Consider the following 14,452-nt stretch of genomic DNA (forward strand, 5'->3'; position numbering starts at 1 on the left):
GTTCTCCTTGGGGTGGAGCCATAACATGAGAAGCTCTAGTTGATATGATTATTAACCCAGGGAGTTGTATATTAGTAAAAATAAAAGTGTACCATGATAATGGAATTATTATAATTACCATAAAAATAGGTTGATCTAGTAAGTTTAAGCGATTTGTATGCACAGTTGTTTTTTAACTTTGTATTTTATGTGTTTTGTTCGTGAAGGGGGCGTGTTGGTGTGGTGGGAGGAGTCGGCGGTAGGGGGGCGGTTTGCCTCCGTGCGCCTACTTCCCCCGGCATGGCGAGCCCTCATTCACTGACCCGTGGAAGTGCCAGGTGGGCGCGAAACGGCCGTCGTCAGGCTTGCCGCACTCTTTACATCTGTACTCCCGACCGTGAAGATTTTTATCATGCACAAATAAAGATACCTGTCTCAGAAGGATCGGTGAGTGCTGTCTTTCTGTTTCTTCATTGGATTCAATAATTGTCTATACTTTCACCTTTACAATATATGGTGTATCAATTGGGTATCCTCTAGCGGGAGTGATAATCAGGGTAATGGTGAAAGAGACAGTAGGTCAGGAGGTGGTAACAGCCCCGGGAGTAGTGAGGTGGCAGTGGAGGTTATTTCAGGTTGTAGGCTTTCCTGAAGAGATGAGTGGTCAGGTTACAGCTGAAAATTTCAATTGTGGAAGACAATCATATGTGAGGAAGCAATGAATGGCAGAGAATAGGGGATGCTGAGGAAAAATAGTGGAGGCAATTAAGTGAGGAAAGCACAAGGGTGAGGAGACAAGGAGGTCTTATGAGAATGGGAGATAACACTTTGGGGAGCATTGGGAGATAAGTTTGGAGATGTATGGCGGAGATAGATTATAGACAGCATTGTGAGTCATAAATAGTCATTTAAACTGGTTTTGTTGTAGAATTGAAAGCCAGTGATGGATTAGCAGAGGGGAAAGTCAGTGGAGTAGCGAGAGGAGAGGTGGATTAATCTGGCAAAGGAATTAAGGATGGACTGGAAAGTTGTTAAAGTGTTTGTCGATAGGCCACAAAGGAAGATATTGCAGTACTCTAGGCAAGAGATGATGAGGGCAAACTCTAACTTTTGTTTGATTCAGGATTGAGGCTGGATTCTGGAAATGTTGGAGTTGGCAGGAAGTGGTAAGGACTTGGATGTGTGGTTTAAAGAACAGTGCAAAGTCATTGCTTACACCCAGGCTGAGGACTTCGGACACAGGGGAAAGTGTGATGTCATTTATAGTAATAGATAGGTCGGGTGTGTGGGTTTAGGAAAGATTATTAGTTTGGTTTTGTCCAAGTTGAGTTTTAGGAAGCATGATGAGAAGGATATGGCCAAATATATGGCACTCTGGTATTCTGGACGGCAGAGAGATGACGTCTGGGCCAGAGAGGTAGATCTGAGTGTCATCAGCATATAGGTGATACTAGAAGCCGTGTGATTTTACGAGTTGTCACAGAGGAAAGGTATAAATGGAGAAAAGTAAAAGGCTTGGAACAGACCCTTGAGGGACACCAATAGAGAGAGGGTGGGATGAGGAGGTAGTACGGGAGATGATATGTGGGCAGTTAGGGAAGTATTTCCACTTACTTTGGTAATGTGCAAATTGGTGCCTTTGACCTTATGATTCCTTTACTGACCAATTCTTTTTCCAGATCTCCCCCTGCCAAGCACCAGAGGTGGTACACTTCCTCAATGGATCTCTCTGACAGAAAGTCACCTTCATCTAAAACGACGGGATGATAAGAATTGAATATGTATGGCTAGTTAATCAAATACGGTATGACCTTGATTTTCTAAATCATCATAGTACCTTTGCACAGGAGACTGATGTCCTCAGGCAGATAAAGGTCAGCACATCTCAAAACAGATGAGAATAGGCTAGCAGGTTTGTGGAAGGGCACGTATGTAGGGGAGATTTCACTGAACACGCCATCAGAAAGCAAAGTTGAAGCAGTGGGCCTACAAGGAATAGTAGTAAAACACTGCTAACATTTAGTAAGCATCATCACCAAAAAACAAACTGACCCCACTGTGTACACCTAATGACTTGTACGTATAATGATAGGGGGGAAATATAAAAACAAGGAATAATTTCAAAAGACATATGCAGCCTATGGAAATGGAAGAATCAATGCCGTTAACTTTATCTAGTAACACAGAAACTAATGTGGATTATTGCCGTACGTATGGCCGCAATAAGCTGGATACCTGGACTCCGCATTTCCAGTGGAGAGGTGGGGGTCTCCATGCCTTGTCTCTTATTACCTTATTTCTTATTTTATTATTTATTATTCTCTTCATTTTGTTTGTATTTTCTTTCACTTACTTGTTAAGGTTACATGTAGATGCTCATCATGTTCTACCTAATGGTCTAACATACATTTGCTTTGAACATGACTTATGTTGTATCACATTATTACTACCAGTATTTATCCTCCTGATTGTATCCGAAACATTTTTTTATTGTTAGTTAAAGGGTTATTATCATTTTCATGGATGAATATTTTCAGATCCATTTTGTAAAAATAGCACTTTTGCAATTTACAGTGTATTAAAATTTGCAGCCATTCTGGAGATTGTAACACTTTTCTTTATTTATGGCTCATTGTCCAGGAGACCGACCACCGCTGCTGTCTAGCTTGTAAGCACTGCACAGAAGCTGGCTGGGATTAGGAAGTAACCGCGTGTTCCAGTGAGCAAAAGCCAGCTCCAAAACACTGCTTAGAGGTGCAGTAGAAAAACTTGTAAGCACTGGACATGTTCTGCTGTCTAACAGCGGTGGTCGGTCTCCTAAGCAACAAGCTGTAAACAAAAGTGTTAATATCTCAAGAACGGCTGAAAATTTTAATAAGCAATAAACTGCAAAATTGCTTGTTTTTAACAGTATCATCCAACAATAACCATTTATGAAGATATGAGTAACCCTTGAAGACCTTTTAGCATGGGTTGATGATCAGTCGTCCAACCTTTGCTCATAGAAATATGTAAACATAGTCAGCGATCAACTATTTGTTGTTGACTAAATCTTTAATGCAGGAGTAAAATAAAGTTTAAAAGCCTTACATTCTCTCCTAAGGTAAGCTGGCCATGGTCATGTAATAACTAATTCTTCCCAAACTCCAATATACATAAACATTCATGGTTTGTTATTGGACAAGTAAAGAGCAGAAAACCGGCCTTCTACCAGATACATCTGGCAGCTGATCGCTCCTAAAAACCAAAGGATCGTGCCAACTGTCTAATCAGAAGGCCCATGCACACATCAGTCTGGTGCCAACAAAATTGTAGGGTATACCCCATTTTTTTCTGCGTATAGCGGCCTCTAGGGATAATGAGGTATTCCCATCTGAGGCCTTATTTAGGCATCCATGTTTGCCATTTGCTGCCCATACATAAGAAAGAAAAAAAACAAGACACGCCATTTTCTAAAGAAAGCAATGAGCCAGGCAATCTGCATCTTAGTGGAGCGACAACATGTACGTTTTTTCCTAACTGCATTCCTACAAATCCACATTGATGTTCCAGAGATGCATGAAAGGCATCGAGCATAGAGCGGCCATCCGCTACTGGGTAAAGCAAAAGGAGAAGTGAGAAGTTGTAATTTCATACACTCCCAACTGTGCAAACCTTTGTGCTTCATCTGGGGCATATTCAGTGTTACACCTACAGACTACATAAAGATTTTTCCAAGACAACACAAATGTGGCACTATTCCAATGGACATACACCTTGTAAATGGAAACTGTCAGTTGATTCAGACTGCCCAACAATAGACAACAAAAATTGGGCACTGGCTGCGCTATTTCAGCTGGGCATCATGTATTCAGAAACAAAGCACCATTTCAGAGAAGACATAACTTTTAAGGTTACATTCCTATGATGAGATTTTAGTGAAGTTTTTATGGTTCATATTTTCGAAAAAAATATTTTACTTGATTGTTTGCAGAAAACCTGCAACATCAAAAACACACAAAAAGCTTGCTGTTGTGACGCAACCTAAGGCTATGTGCACACGTTGCGGATTGGGGTGCAGAATTTTAAACACAAAATCCGCATCTCCTGGCAGAATCTGCGGGTGCGGATTTTATGCGGTTTTGATGCGGAATTAATGCAGATTTTCTGCGGTTTTTACCACTGCGGATTTCTATAATGGAAGGGTGCAGAAACGCTGCAGTTCCGCACAAAAGAAGTGACATGCACTTCTTTTCAATCGGCAGCGGACTCAGTGCGGATTTATCCGCACCATTAGCACAGCTTTTTTTCCCCTATTGATTTACATTGGACTGCAAATCACTGTGCGGAACTGCAGCGTTTCTGCGCGGAAAAATCCGCTGTGGATCCGCACAAATTCCGCATCGTGTGCACACAGCATAAGAGTCATTAATTTTGCAGCTTTTAACTCCTTTATGACCAATGGTATACCTACAGTGCCTTGCGAAAGTATTCAGCCCCCTGGAACTTTTCAACCTTTTCCCACATATGATTCTGAATCTGTGGAAAGAACTGAAAACTGCTGTTCACTAATGATCTCCATAAAACCTCACTGCGCTCGAGCTGTTTGCCAAGGATGGGCAAGAATTTCAGTCTCTCGATGTACAAAACTGATAGAGATATACCCCAAGCGACTTGCAGCTGTAATCGCAGCAAAAGGTGGCGCAACAAAGTATTACGTTAAAGAGGCCGAGTAAAATTGCACGCCCCACTTTTCAGTTTGTGAATTTCTATAAAAATTTTAAATAACCAATAAATTTCGTTCAACTTCACAATTGTGTTCCACTTGTTGTTGATTCTTCACCAAAAAATGTACATTTGGTATCTTTATGTTTGAAGCATAATATGTGGGAAAAGGTTGAAAAGTTCCAGGGGGCCGAATCCGACATAGTTCACCTCCTTCTCTTTCCGAAGTCTGCAATTATTCAGGCACATGACAGCTGATCCGATCAACTGTCATGTGCCGCTAACAGACGCGGGAGTAATCGTGATCTACCCGTTACTGTTAACATGTTAAATGTCCATCTCTGTCAGCGGCATTCAACATGAGCAAGCTGGAAGTGTGTCACAAACCACGCCCATCAGCGCACCAGTCACATGGTCGCAGGGCGCTGATGGGTTGGGTTCTGCAAGAGAACCCCGTGGTTGTCAGTGCAGATCTGCTGTAAGTGCCGTCCTGTGGTCGGCGTTCATAGCAGATGATCATTTATGCTACACATAGCAGGGCTGAAGATCTGCTATGTGTAGCACAAGTGATCATATGACAGCAGTTTCAAGTCTCCTAAAGAGACTATTGAAGCAAGTAAAAATAAAAAAATATTTAAAAATGTAAAGGTTCAAATCACCACACTTTTGCCCATTAAAAATAAAACAATAATAATAAAAAAATACACGTTTGGTATCACCAAGTTCAGAATGGCTCGATCTATCAAAGTATAAAAAGAATTAATCCAATCGATAAATGGCATAACAAGAAAAAAATCAAAAAGACAGTATTACGTCACCGCAACATTGCAATAAAATGCAATAACAGGATATTAAAACATCCTATCTAGCTCAAAATGGTATAAATAAAAATGTCAGCTCAGCAAGCAAAAAATAAGCCCTCACCCAGATCCCAGGTCTTGGAAAATGGTGCCATTTATTTATTTTTTTACAAACTTTGGATTTTATTTTTACCACTTGTACATGTTTGGTATCTGTAAACTAGTAATGACCTGTGGAATCATAATGGCAGGTCAGTTTTAGCACTTAGTAAACATGGTTAAAAAAAATAAAAATATGTAAAATTGCATTTTTTTGCAATTTCACAGCACTTGGATTTTTTTCCCGTTTTCCAGCACACTATATGGTAAAACCAATGGTGTCATTCAAAAGTACAACTTGTCCGGCAAAAAACAATCTCTTAAAAGGCCATATTGACGGGAAAATATAAAAGTTATGGCTCTGGGAAAAATGGGAGCAAAAAAGAAAAGCGCAAAAATAGAAAATCCCAAAGTGGTGAAGAGCTTAAAAAGTTGCAATTGATGAATCAGCAAACACATCTGCAAACAATAGCCCAAAATAGTGAACACAAGAAAAAATGAGGGGAACACACAAACAGACTTTAAAAAAAGGTGCAAATTAAAAGAATTAGATGCAAAGGGTAAACACAGGTGAAGAACACCAAAAACAGGTGCAAGTGGAATAATGGATAGGGCCCTGCGAGTCTGAGATGGCTTGCCCAAGGCATGTTCCCAAAGGCTCCTCCCTGCCCCGCTTGGCTGACATGTCGCTCCTTATACACACAGTATGCGTGCTCTTACTTACACGATGATGTTGAATCTTGGTCAGATAAAACACAGCCCAGTGCAAAGCCGACCTCCCTCATTGCACCTGTCGTCCTGCCTGTTGTCCATTTTATGCTGTTTGTAATGGAATAAGACATGGAATTCTGCTGCGTGCCACTTTTGCACGTCTTCTTGTTATATTTAAATTAAGATTTCTCCTATTTTTTATTTTTTTTACCTAGTAGTTGATTGTTGCAATATGCTCGTCATCTTTAAAGGTATCTCCATGATAGCAAAACCCAGAAGGTGATACCATGCTGGAATCAGGGTCTCTGCCACTACATGATGCTGCTCTCAAGATGACGCACCTGGCGACGGGTTCCCTTTCCGATGGCCACACACGAGATAGCTGCCAGCCGAACATCTGTCTCCTAACTTTCCTGTATACAGCGGCTCGGCCGAGTGTTAATGAGAGACTAAAAAGAAAAGCTGGCCATTGAAATTCCAACCAACTGATGCGTGTCTCCCTGCCATCATTTGTTGTAGGAAAAATTGGGAGGCCCCTCCATACTTATTGGAGTCTGGGGGGATTTACAAATCTCTCTATAGCCAGCAACGCACTCACCTTTTGGAAGGATGATAAGTAAGGCACTTTCTCAATAACGTCAGGAGATTTCCTGGAAGGTTCTTGAAATAATAACAAGAGTGAGGTTAGTGGTGGTAATAATAATAGCAACAACAATAGGAGTAATAAGAATAATAACAATAAAAAAACAGTATTAGTCTGTTTAATTATCCAATTGAAGAATATAGAAAACATATAGCCAGCGGAGGATATTCTAGAATTAGGCTTCTCTTGGGAATCAAGGTCATGTCCTGGCTGGTATCCTTACAAAGAACCTATAATATAGTTTATATACACTTACACAGCAGCACAATACAGTATTATTCGGAATGAATGTGCAGCATCATTACAAGCCCCCGCAGTGGCACCAGCATTGTAACAAGCATCTACACACAGCTACCGAGACGGGATGAATCCAATTCTGCTCTTGTTACACACGATTCGAAATGCTCCCTGCTAGAATTGATTACATGGACCGTCACCTGCTCCACAGCGCCACCTACAGGGGATATCACTACCAGTCGCCGCTTAAAATGCATGTCACTAGCTTTAGCAGCAATTTCCTGGGAATAGCAAAGCGCTTCACACACCTTTATCACTTCCACACATCCATGTTCTTCAGCGAGCACGGTCACAATGTCATCAACACAGCCTGAGGGAACAAAATAACAAGAAAATGAGGCCTGAGCCGTACACACAAGCACTTGAAACCACGTAAAAATGGCACGCTGGGAAATACATGGCGAGGGCTGGAAAGCTAAATACAGCCGGAATGGAAATCTGCAAGCGCAAAACAAACATATGATTAAATGTAGATCGAGGCTTCCTGCAGACATGATGGCATTTGTAGCTTTATACTCTCACACCAGATGGTCATGGTTTATTAACAAACAAAACATTAAGGGTATGTGCACGCGTTCAGGAATTTTCGTGTTTTTTTTGCAATAAAAACGCATAAAAAACGCATACATCTGCATCCTATCATTTAGAATGCATTCCGCAATTTTTGAGCACATGATGCGTTTTTTTTTTTTCCGTGAAAAAAACGCATTGCGGTAAAAAAAAAAAAGCAGCATGTTCATTAATTTTGCGGATTTTTCGTGTTTTTCCCGCTATTTAATGCATTAGGAAAAACAGCACAAAAAAGGTGCAAAAAACGAGTAAAAAACGCGCAAAAAACGCATGCGGATTTTTGGCAGAAATGTCCGGTTTTTGTCAGGAAATTTCTGCAAGAAATCCCGAACGTATGCACATAGCCTAATAAAAATGCAGCAGAGAACGTGCTGTGGTCAATGACAGTCAGAAAGTCACCAATGATGACAGGATTAGACCACCTTGGCTCCTTTCATCATGTTTACATTGTTTTATGTTTCTGACAGTCTCAACACTCTGCCTACAAAGAAGCATGGCGGTGGCTCAGTGATGACTACAGTGAAGCACAGTGGTGGCTCAAGGAGGACTATAAAAAAGGATGGCAGTGGTTTAGGGATAACTACAGGGAATCCGAAGCAGAAATTTTGATTGCAGCTATTCAAGAGAAAACACATTTTGTGAAAAGGTGTGTCTTGTAATTGCCGTCATCTTGTCAAGGCTACCTGCAGTTTCAGGCTAGATTTTAGAATCTTATGCGTACATGAGTAATAACACTATTTCTGGCCATAATAAGACTGATTTGCATTTTTAGTAGTTTTTCCGTCTATATTAGAAGCATTTCTCACTGTGTGCACCCTCTGTTCTGTCTCCACATAAGGCAAATGGAGGTGGTGTGGCTGACTGATAAGACGCTGTGAGATTTTTTCCCCTATCTCCGTATCCAAGATGAGGAGCAGACAGCTCAAACTCAGCGTCCATAGCCTCGAATGTAGAACCACGGCGTGGATACAATTCAAGACAATCCAGATACAGAAGTGATAATTGTTGGTACAACACTGTAACTTCCTCTGAAGCAGCTGATTTCAGTTGCTGCTGGTCAAAATGATAACTTCACAAGCCCAGCACAAGTGGTCCTTGTCTCACAGTAACTCAGGCTACAAAATGGCTGCCTACAGCAAGTGACCCACCTACTGCCATGTGTAGCCACGCCCAGTTTAAACCAACTTAACTGGAATGAACAAGAACAGGTGGAAAACAAATACCGGCCAGCAGGTGGCAACATAGCAAGAAAATACATGTAGCAGGAAAGAAAAGAATGCAGAACTTAGTTTCTAAGACATCCAATCCAAACAGTTGAATAGAAATTATCTCTGGGGGAACAGCACACCCTAATCCAGGAGCAATGCTCTCCTGTCTCCTGAGCGGAGCACCTCTCGGGGAGGAGTTATCAATTTTCAGAATTTTAACTCTTCAGTGCTGTAGTTAACTATGCATCCGGTGTATAGCACATAAAAAGTCTAAGTATAGGATGTAGTCAAGCTCTCTAATAGATTATAGGGAATTTGTCATCAATGTTTTGCCACCTAAGATGTAGAGACAGAGACCCTAATTCCAGTGATAAATCACTTATTGAGCTGATTGCTGTAGTTTTGATAAAATCACTTTTTGATCAGCAGCAGATTATTGCTGTAGGACTAGGAAACCTGCTGCCAGGTAGTCCTCTATACTTATGTGCTCTATATAACCCCATCCCCACCATTGGTTAGATCTCATCATGCTTCTATCAAATGGGGTAGCAAAAACCTGACAAAACATGGCAGGGCTACATTTGAAAACAATCTTTCAGACTTCTGCTATTAAGGCCCCCATACACATAGGTTAATGATGGCTGAACATGTCAATATTAGCGAGACCCACCCACCATGTGATGTGTGTGAAGGCCTCGTGACTCTCCCTTTATGGATGATGTGGAGGAATGGATGGGTTCCTTTTGTTTCTAAAATAAGCAGCCACCTGAAAAGTCTGACAGCCACTTACCTCCATTGCCCTACTAAAAAAAAATGCATGTGTTGGGGGAAGCTGAACATGCCTATGTAGAGATAAGTCGGTAGAGAAACCTGCTTTCCACGGTGTATGGCTACATGGAGTATTGCACTCTCCCCACCCATCTGTGGATGTGCTGTATGTAATGTACAGTACATAAAGAAGAACTACACTATATTATATAGTATCACAGCTTATCAGTCATTTCACAACATATATTAGCTTTGTTATACTGAGAATGTCTTTGTTGCCTATATTAACCAATCAGAGCTCAGGTTAATTAACTGTAGCAAAATAGAAGCTGAACTGTGATTGGTTGCTATTGGCAGCCTGATAAATCCCCAGCCAACAGTAAGCCCTTCCCACTGGCAGTATATATTAGCTCACACATACACATAATAGACAGGTCATGTGACTGACAGCTGCCGTATTTCCTATATGGTACATTTGTTGCTCTTGTAGTTTGTCTGCTTATTAATCAGATTTTTTTTTTTGAAGGACAATACCAGACTTGTGTGTGTTAGGGCGAGTTTCATGTGTCAAGTTGTGTGTGTTGAGTTGCGTGTAGCGACATGCATGTAGCGACTTTTGTGAGATGAGTTTTGTGTGGAGACATGCGTGTAGCAACATTTTGTGTGTCGAGTTGCATGTGACAGGTTAGTGTAGCAAGTTGTGTGCAGCAAGATTTGTGCATGGCGAGTTTTGCGCGTGGAGAGTTTTATGTGTGGTGCGTTTTGAGTATGTGCAAGTTTTGTGTGAGGCAACTTTTGCATGTGGTGCAACTTTTGTACATGTGGCAATTTTTCTGTGTGTGCAATTTTGCATGAGGTGAGTTTTCCATGAGGTGAGTTTTGCATATGGCGAGTTTTGCATGCAGCGAGTTTTGCGCGTTGAGAGTTTTGACTGCTGACTTTTGTATTTCGACTTTTATGTGGCGAGGTTGGTGTGTGTGTGGTGAAATGTGTGCTGAGGGTGGTATATGTGTTCAAGCACGTGGTAGTGTGTGGTGCATTTTGTGTTTGTGTTCATATCCCCGTGTGTGGTGAGTATCCCATGTCGGGGCCCCACCTTAGCAACTGTACGGTATATATTCTTTGGCGCCATCGCTCTCATTCTTTAAGTCCTCATTGTTCACATCTGGCAGCTGTCAATTTTCCTCCAACACTTTTCCCTTCACTTTTTCCCCATTATGTAGATAGGGGCAAAATTGTTTGGTGAATTGGAACGCGCGGGTTTAAAATTTCACCTCACAACATAGCCTATGACGCTCTCGGGGTCCAGACGTGTGACTGTGCAAAATTTTGTGGCTGTAGCTGCGACGGTGCAGATGCCAATCCCGGACATACACACATACATACATACACACATTCAGCTTTATATATTAGATATACCTGTATGTAATCTCCTGTATATAGTATATACCTGTGTGTCATCTCACCTATATATAGTATATATCTGTGTGTCATCTCCTCCTGTATATAGTATATACCTGTATGTCATCTCCTCCTATACATAGCATATACCTGTATGTCATCTCCTCCTGTATATACTATATACCTGCAGGTAATCTGCTCCTGTATATAGTATATACCTGTGTGTCATCTCCTCCTGTATATAGTATATACCTGTATGTCATCTCCTCCTGTATGTAGTATGTACCTGTATGTCATCTCCTCCTCTATATAGTATATACCTGTGTGTCATCTCTCCTGTATATAGTATATATCTGTGTGTCATCTCCTCCTGTATATAGTATATACCTGTGTGTCATCTCCCCTGTAAATAGTATATACCTGTGTGTCATCTCCTCCTGTATATAGTATATATCTGTATGTCATCTCCTCCTGTATTAGCCCTCGTTCACACGTTATTTGGTCAGAATTTTTACCTCAGTATTTGTAAGCCAAAATGGCAGCCTGACAAATCCCCAGCCAACAGTAAGCCCACCCCCTGGCAGTATATATTAGCTCACACATACACATAATAGACTGGTCATGTGACTGACAGCTGCCGGATTCCTATATGGTACATTTGTTGCTCTTGTAGTTTGTCTGCTTATTAATCAGATTTTTATTTTTGAAGGATAATACCAGACTTCTGTGTGTTTTAGGGCGAGTTTCGTGTGTCAAGTTGTGTGTGTTGAGTTGCGTGTGGCGACATGCATGTAGTGACTTTTGTGAGATGAGTTTTGTGTGGCGACATGCGTGTAGCAACTTTTTGTGTGTCGAGTTGCATGTGACAGGTTAGTGTAGCAAGTTGTGTGCAGCAAGTTTTGCGCATGGCGAGTTTTGCGCGTGGCGAGTTTTGTGTGTGGTGCCTTTTGAGTATGTGCAAGTTTTGTGTGAGGCGACTTTTGCATGTGTTGCAACTTTTGTGCATGTGGCAATTTTTCTGCGTGTGGCAATTTTTCTGCGTGTGCAAGTTTTGCGTGTGGCGAGTTTTCCATGAGGTGAGTTTTGCACGTGTGGCGAGTTTTGCATGTGGAGAGTTTTGCATGTGGAGAGTTTTGCGCGTGGCGAGTTTTGAGCGGCGACTTTTGTGTTTCTACTTTTATGTGGCGAGGTTGGTGTATGTGTGGTGAAATGTGCGCTGAGGGTGGTATAAGTGTTCGAGCACGTGGTAGTGTGTGGCACATTTTGTGTGTGTGTTCATATCCCCGTGGTGGTGTGGTGATTATCCCATGTTGGGGCCCCACCTTAGCAACTGTACAGTATATACTCTTTGGCGCCATCGCTGTCATTCTTTAAGTCCCCCTTGTTCACATCTGGCAGCTGTTAATTTGCCTCCAACACTTTTCCTTTCATTTTTTCCCCATTATGTAGATAGGGGCAAAATTGTTTGGTGAATTGAAAGCGCGGGGTTAAAATTTCACCTCACAACATAGCCTATGGCGCTCTCGGGGTCCAGACGTGTGACTGTGCAAAATTTTGTGGCTGTAGCTGCGACGGTTCAGATGCCAATCCCGGACATACACACTTACACACATACACACATTCAGCTTTATATATTAGACTAGCTGTACTACCCGGCTTCGCCCGGGGTAATAACTGCTGTTAGCAAAATAGAATGTGTTAACAAAAATTTATTCTGCACAAAAAACCCACAAAACAAATAGATAGAAATGTAATTATTAAAAGGCAAAAACTAAGCTAATAGAAGCATTTTACAACATATATTTCAACACCAGAGATATTCCACACAGATTTAACTAAATTGGCCAAGTAATGTGAAGTAGTCTTCTACTACTTATTCGAGAGCCTTTTGATAAACGACTTTTTAGTTTTTCCTTCAGGTGCAAAGACAAACAGATTTTTGGCTGTTCCAACTGTTGAACAGGCCACATAAAGTTGACCATGAGAAAAGCATGGAGATTGTAAATCTAAGCTAGCTGAAGAGCCCGGCGTTGCCTGGGCATAGTAAATATCTGTGGTTAGTTATAGCACCTCACTTCTCTTATTTTCCCATCACGCCTCTCATTTTCCCCATCACATCTTTCATTTTCCCCCTCACATCTCTCATTTTCTCCCTCACACCTCTCATTTTCCCCCTCACTCCTCTCATTCCCCCCTAACACTTGTAATTTCGACCTCACATCTGTCATTTTCCGATCACTCCACTATTTTCCCTCACTCCTCTCATTTTGAACTCACACCTTTTCATTTTCACCTCACACCTCTCATTTTCACCTCAGTATATACATGTTTGTCATCTCCCTTATATATAGTATACACCTGTATGTCATCTCCTGTATATAGTATATACCTGTATGTCATCTCCCCTGTATATAGTATATACCTGCTGTGTGTCATCTCCCCTGTATATAGTATATACCTGTATGTCATCTCCTCCTATATATAGTATAAACCTGTATGTAATCTCCTCCTGTATATAGTATATACCTGTGTGTCATCTCACCTATATATAGTATATATCTGTGTGTCACCTCCTCCTGTATATAGTATATACCTGTATGTCATCTCCTCCTGTATATACTATATACCTGTAGGTAATCTGCTCCTGTATATAGTATATACCTGTGTGTCATCTCCTTCTGTATATAGTATATACCTGTATGTCATCTCCTGCTGTATGTAGTATGTACCTGTATGTCATCTCCTCCTCTATATAGTATATACCTGTGTGTCATCTCTCCTGTATATAGTATATATCTGTGTGTCATCTCCTCCTGCATATAGTATATACCTGTGTGTCATCTCCCCTGTAAATAGTATATACCTGTGTGTCATCTCCTCCTGTATATAGTATATATCTGTATGTCATCTCCTCCTGTATTAGACCTCGTTCACACGTTATTTGGTCAGTATTTTTACCTCAGTATTTGTAAGCTAAATTGGCAGCCTGATAAATCCCCAGCCAACAGTAAGCCCACCCCCTGGCAGTATATATTAGCTCACACATACACATAATAGACTGGTCATGTGACTGACAGCTGCCGGATTCCTATATGGTACATTTGTTGCTCTTGTAGTTTGTCAGCTTATTAATCAGATTTTTATTTTTGAAGGATAATACCAGACTTGTATGTGTTTTAGGGCGAGTTTCGTGTGTCAAGTTGTGTGTGTTGAGTTGCGTGTGGTGACATGCATGTAGCGACTTTTGTGAGATGAGTTTTGTTTGGCGACAT

The 14,452-nt window shown here is 41.2% G+C and overlaps 1 protein-coding gene across 1 annotated transcript in view; it reads right to left on the reverse strand.

The window, feature by feature from the left end:
* The window catches only part of TBCK (TBC1 domain containing kinase), a 481,012-nt gene that overhangs the window by 254,696 nt on the left and 211,864 nt on the right, over nucleotides 1-14,452 (reverse strand). Inside the window, exons 8-11 of the mRNA XM_077278374.1 lie at nucleotides 7,482-7,543; nucleotides 6,892-6,953; nucleotides 1,817-1,965; nucleotides 1,594-1,729 (exon numbers count right to left, since the gene is read on the reverse strand). Coding sequence (XP_077134489.1) covers nucleotides 1,594-1,729; nucleotides 1,817-1,965; nucleotides 6,892-6,953; nucleotides 7,482-7,543 — 409 coding nt within the window. The remainder of the gene's footprint in view (nucleotides 1-1,593; nucleotides 1,730-1,816; nucleotides 1,966-6,891; nucleotides 6,954-7,481; nucleotides 7,544-14,452) is intronic.

The sequence above is a fragment of the Ranitomeya variabilis genome, chromosome 1 (genome assembly GCF_051348905.1).
Source record: "Ranitomeya variabilis isolate aRanVar5 chromosome 1, aRanVar5.hap1, whole genome shotgun sequence".
Classification (NCBI taxonomy): Eukaryota; Metazoa; Chordata; class Amphibia; order Anura; family Dendrobatidae; genus Ranitomeya; species Ranitomeya variabilis.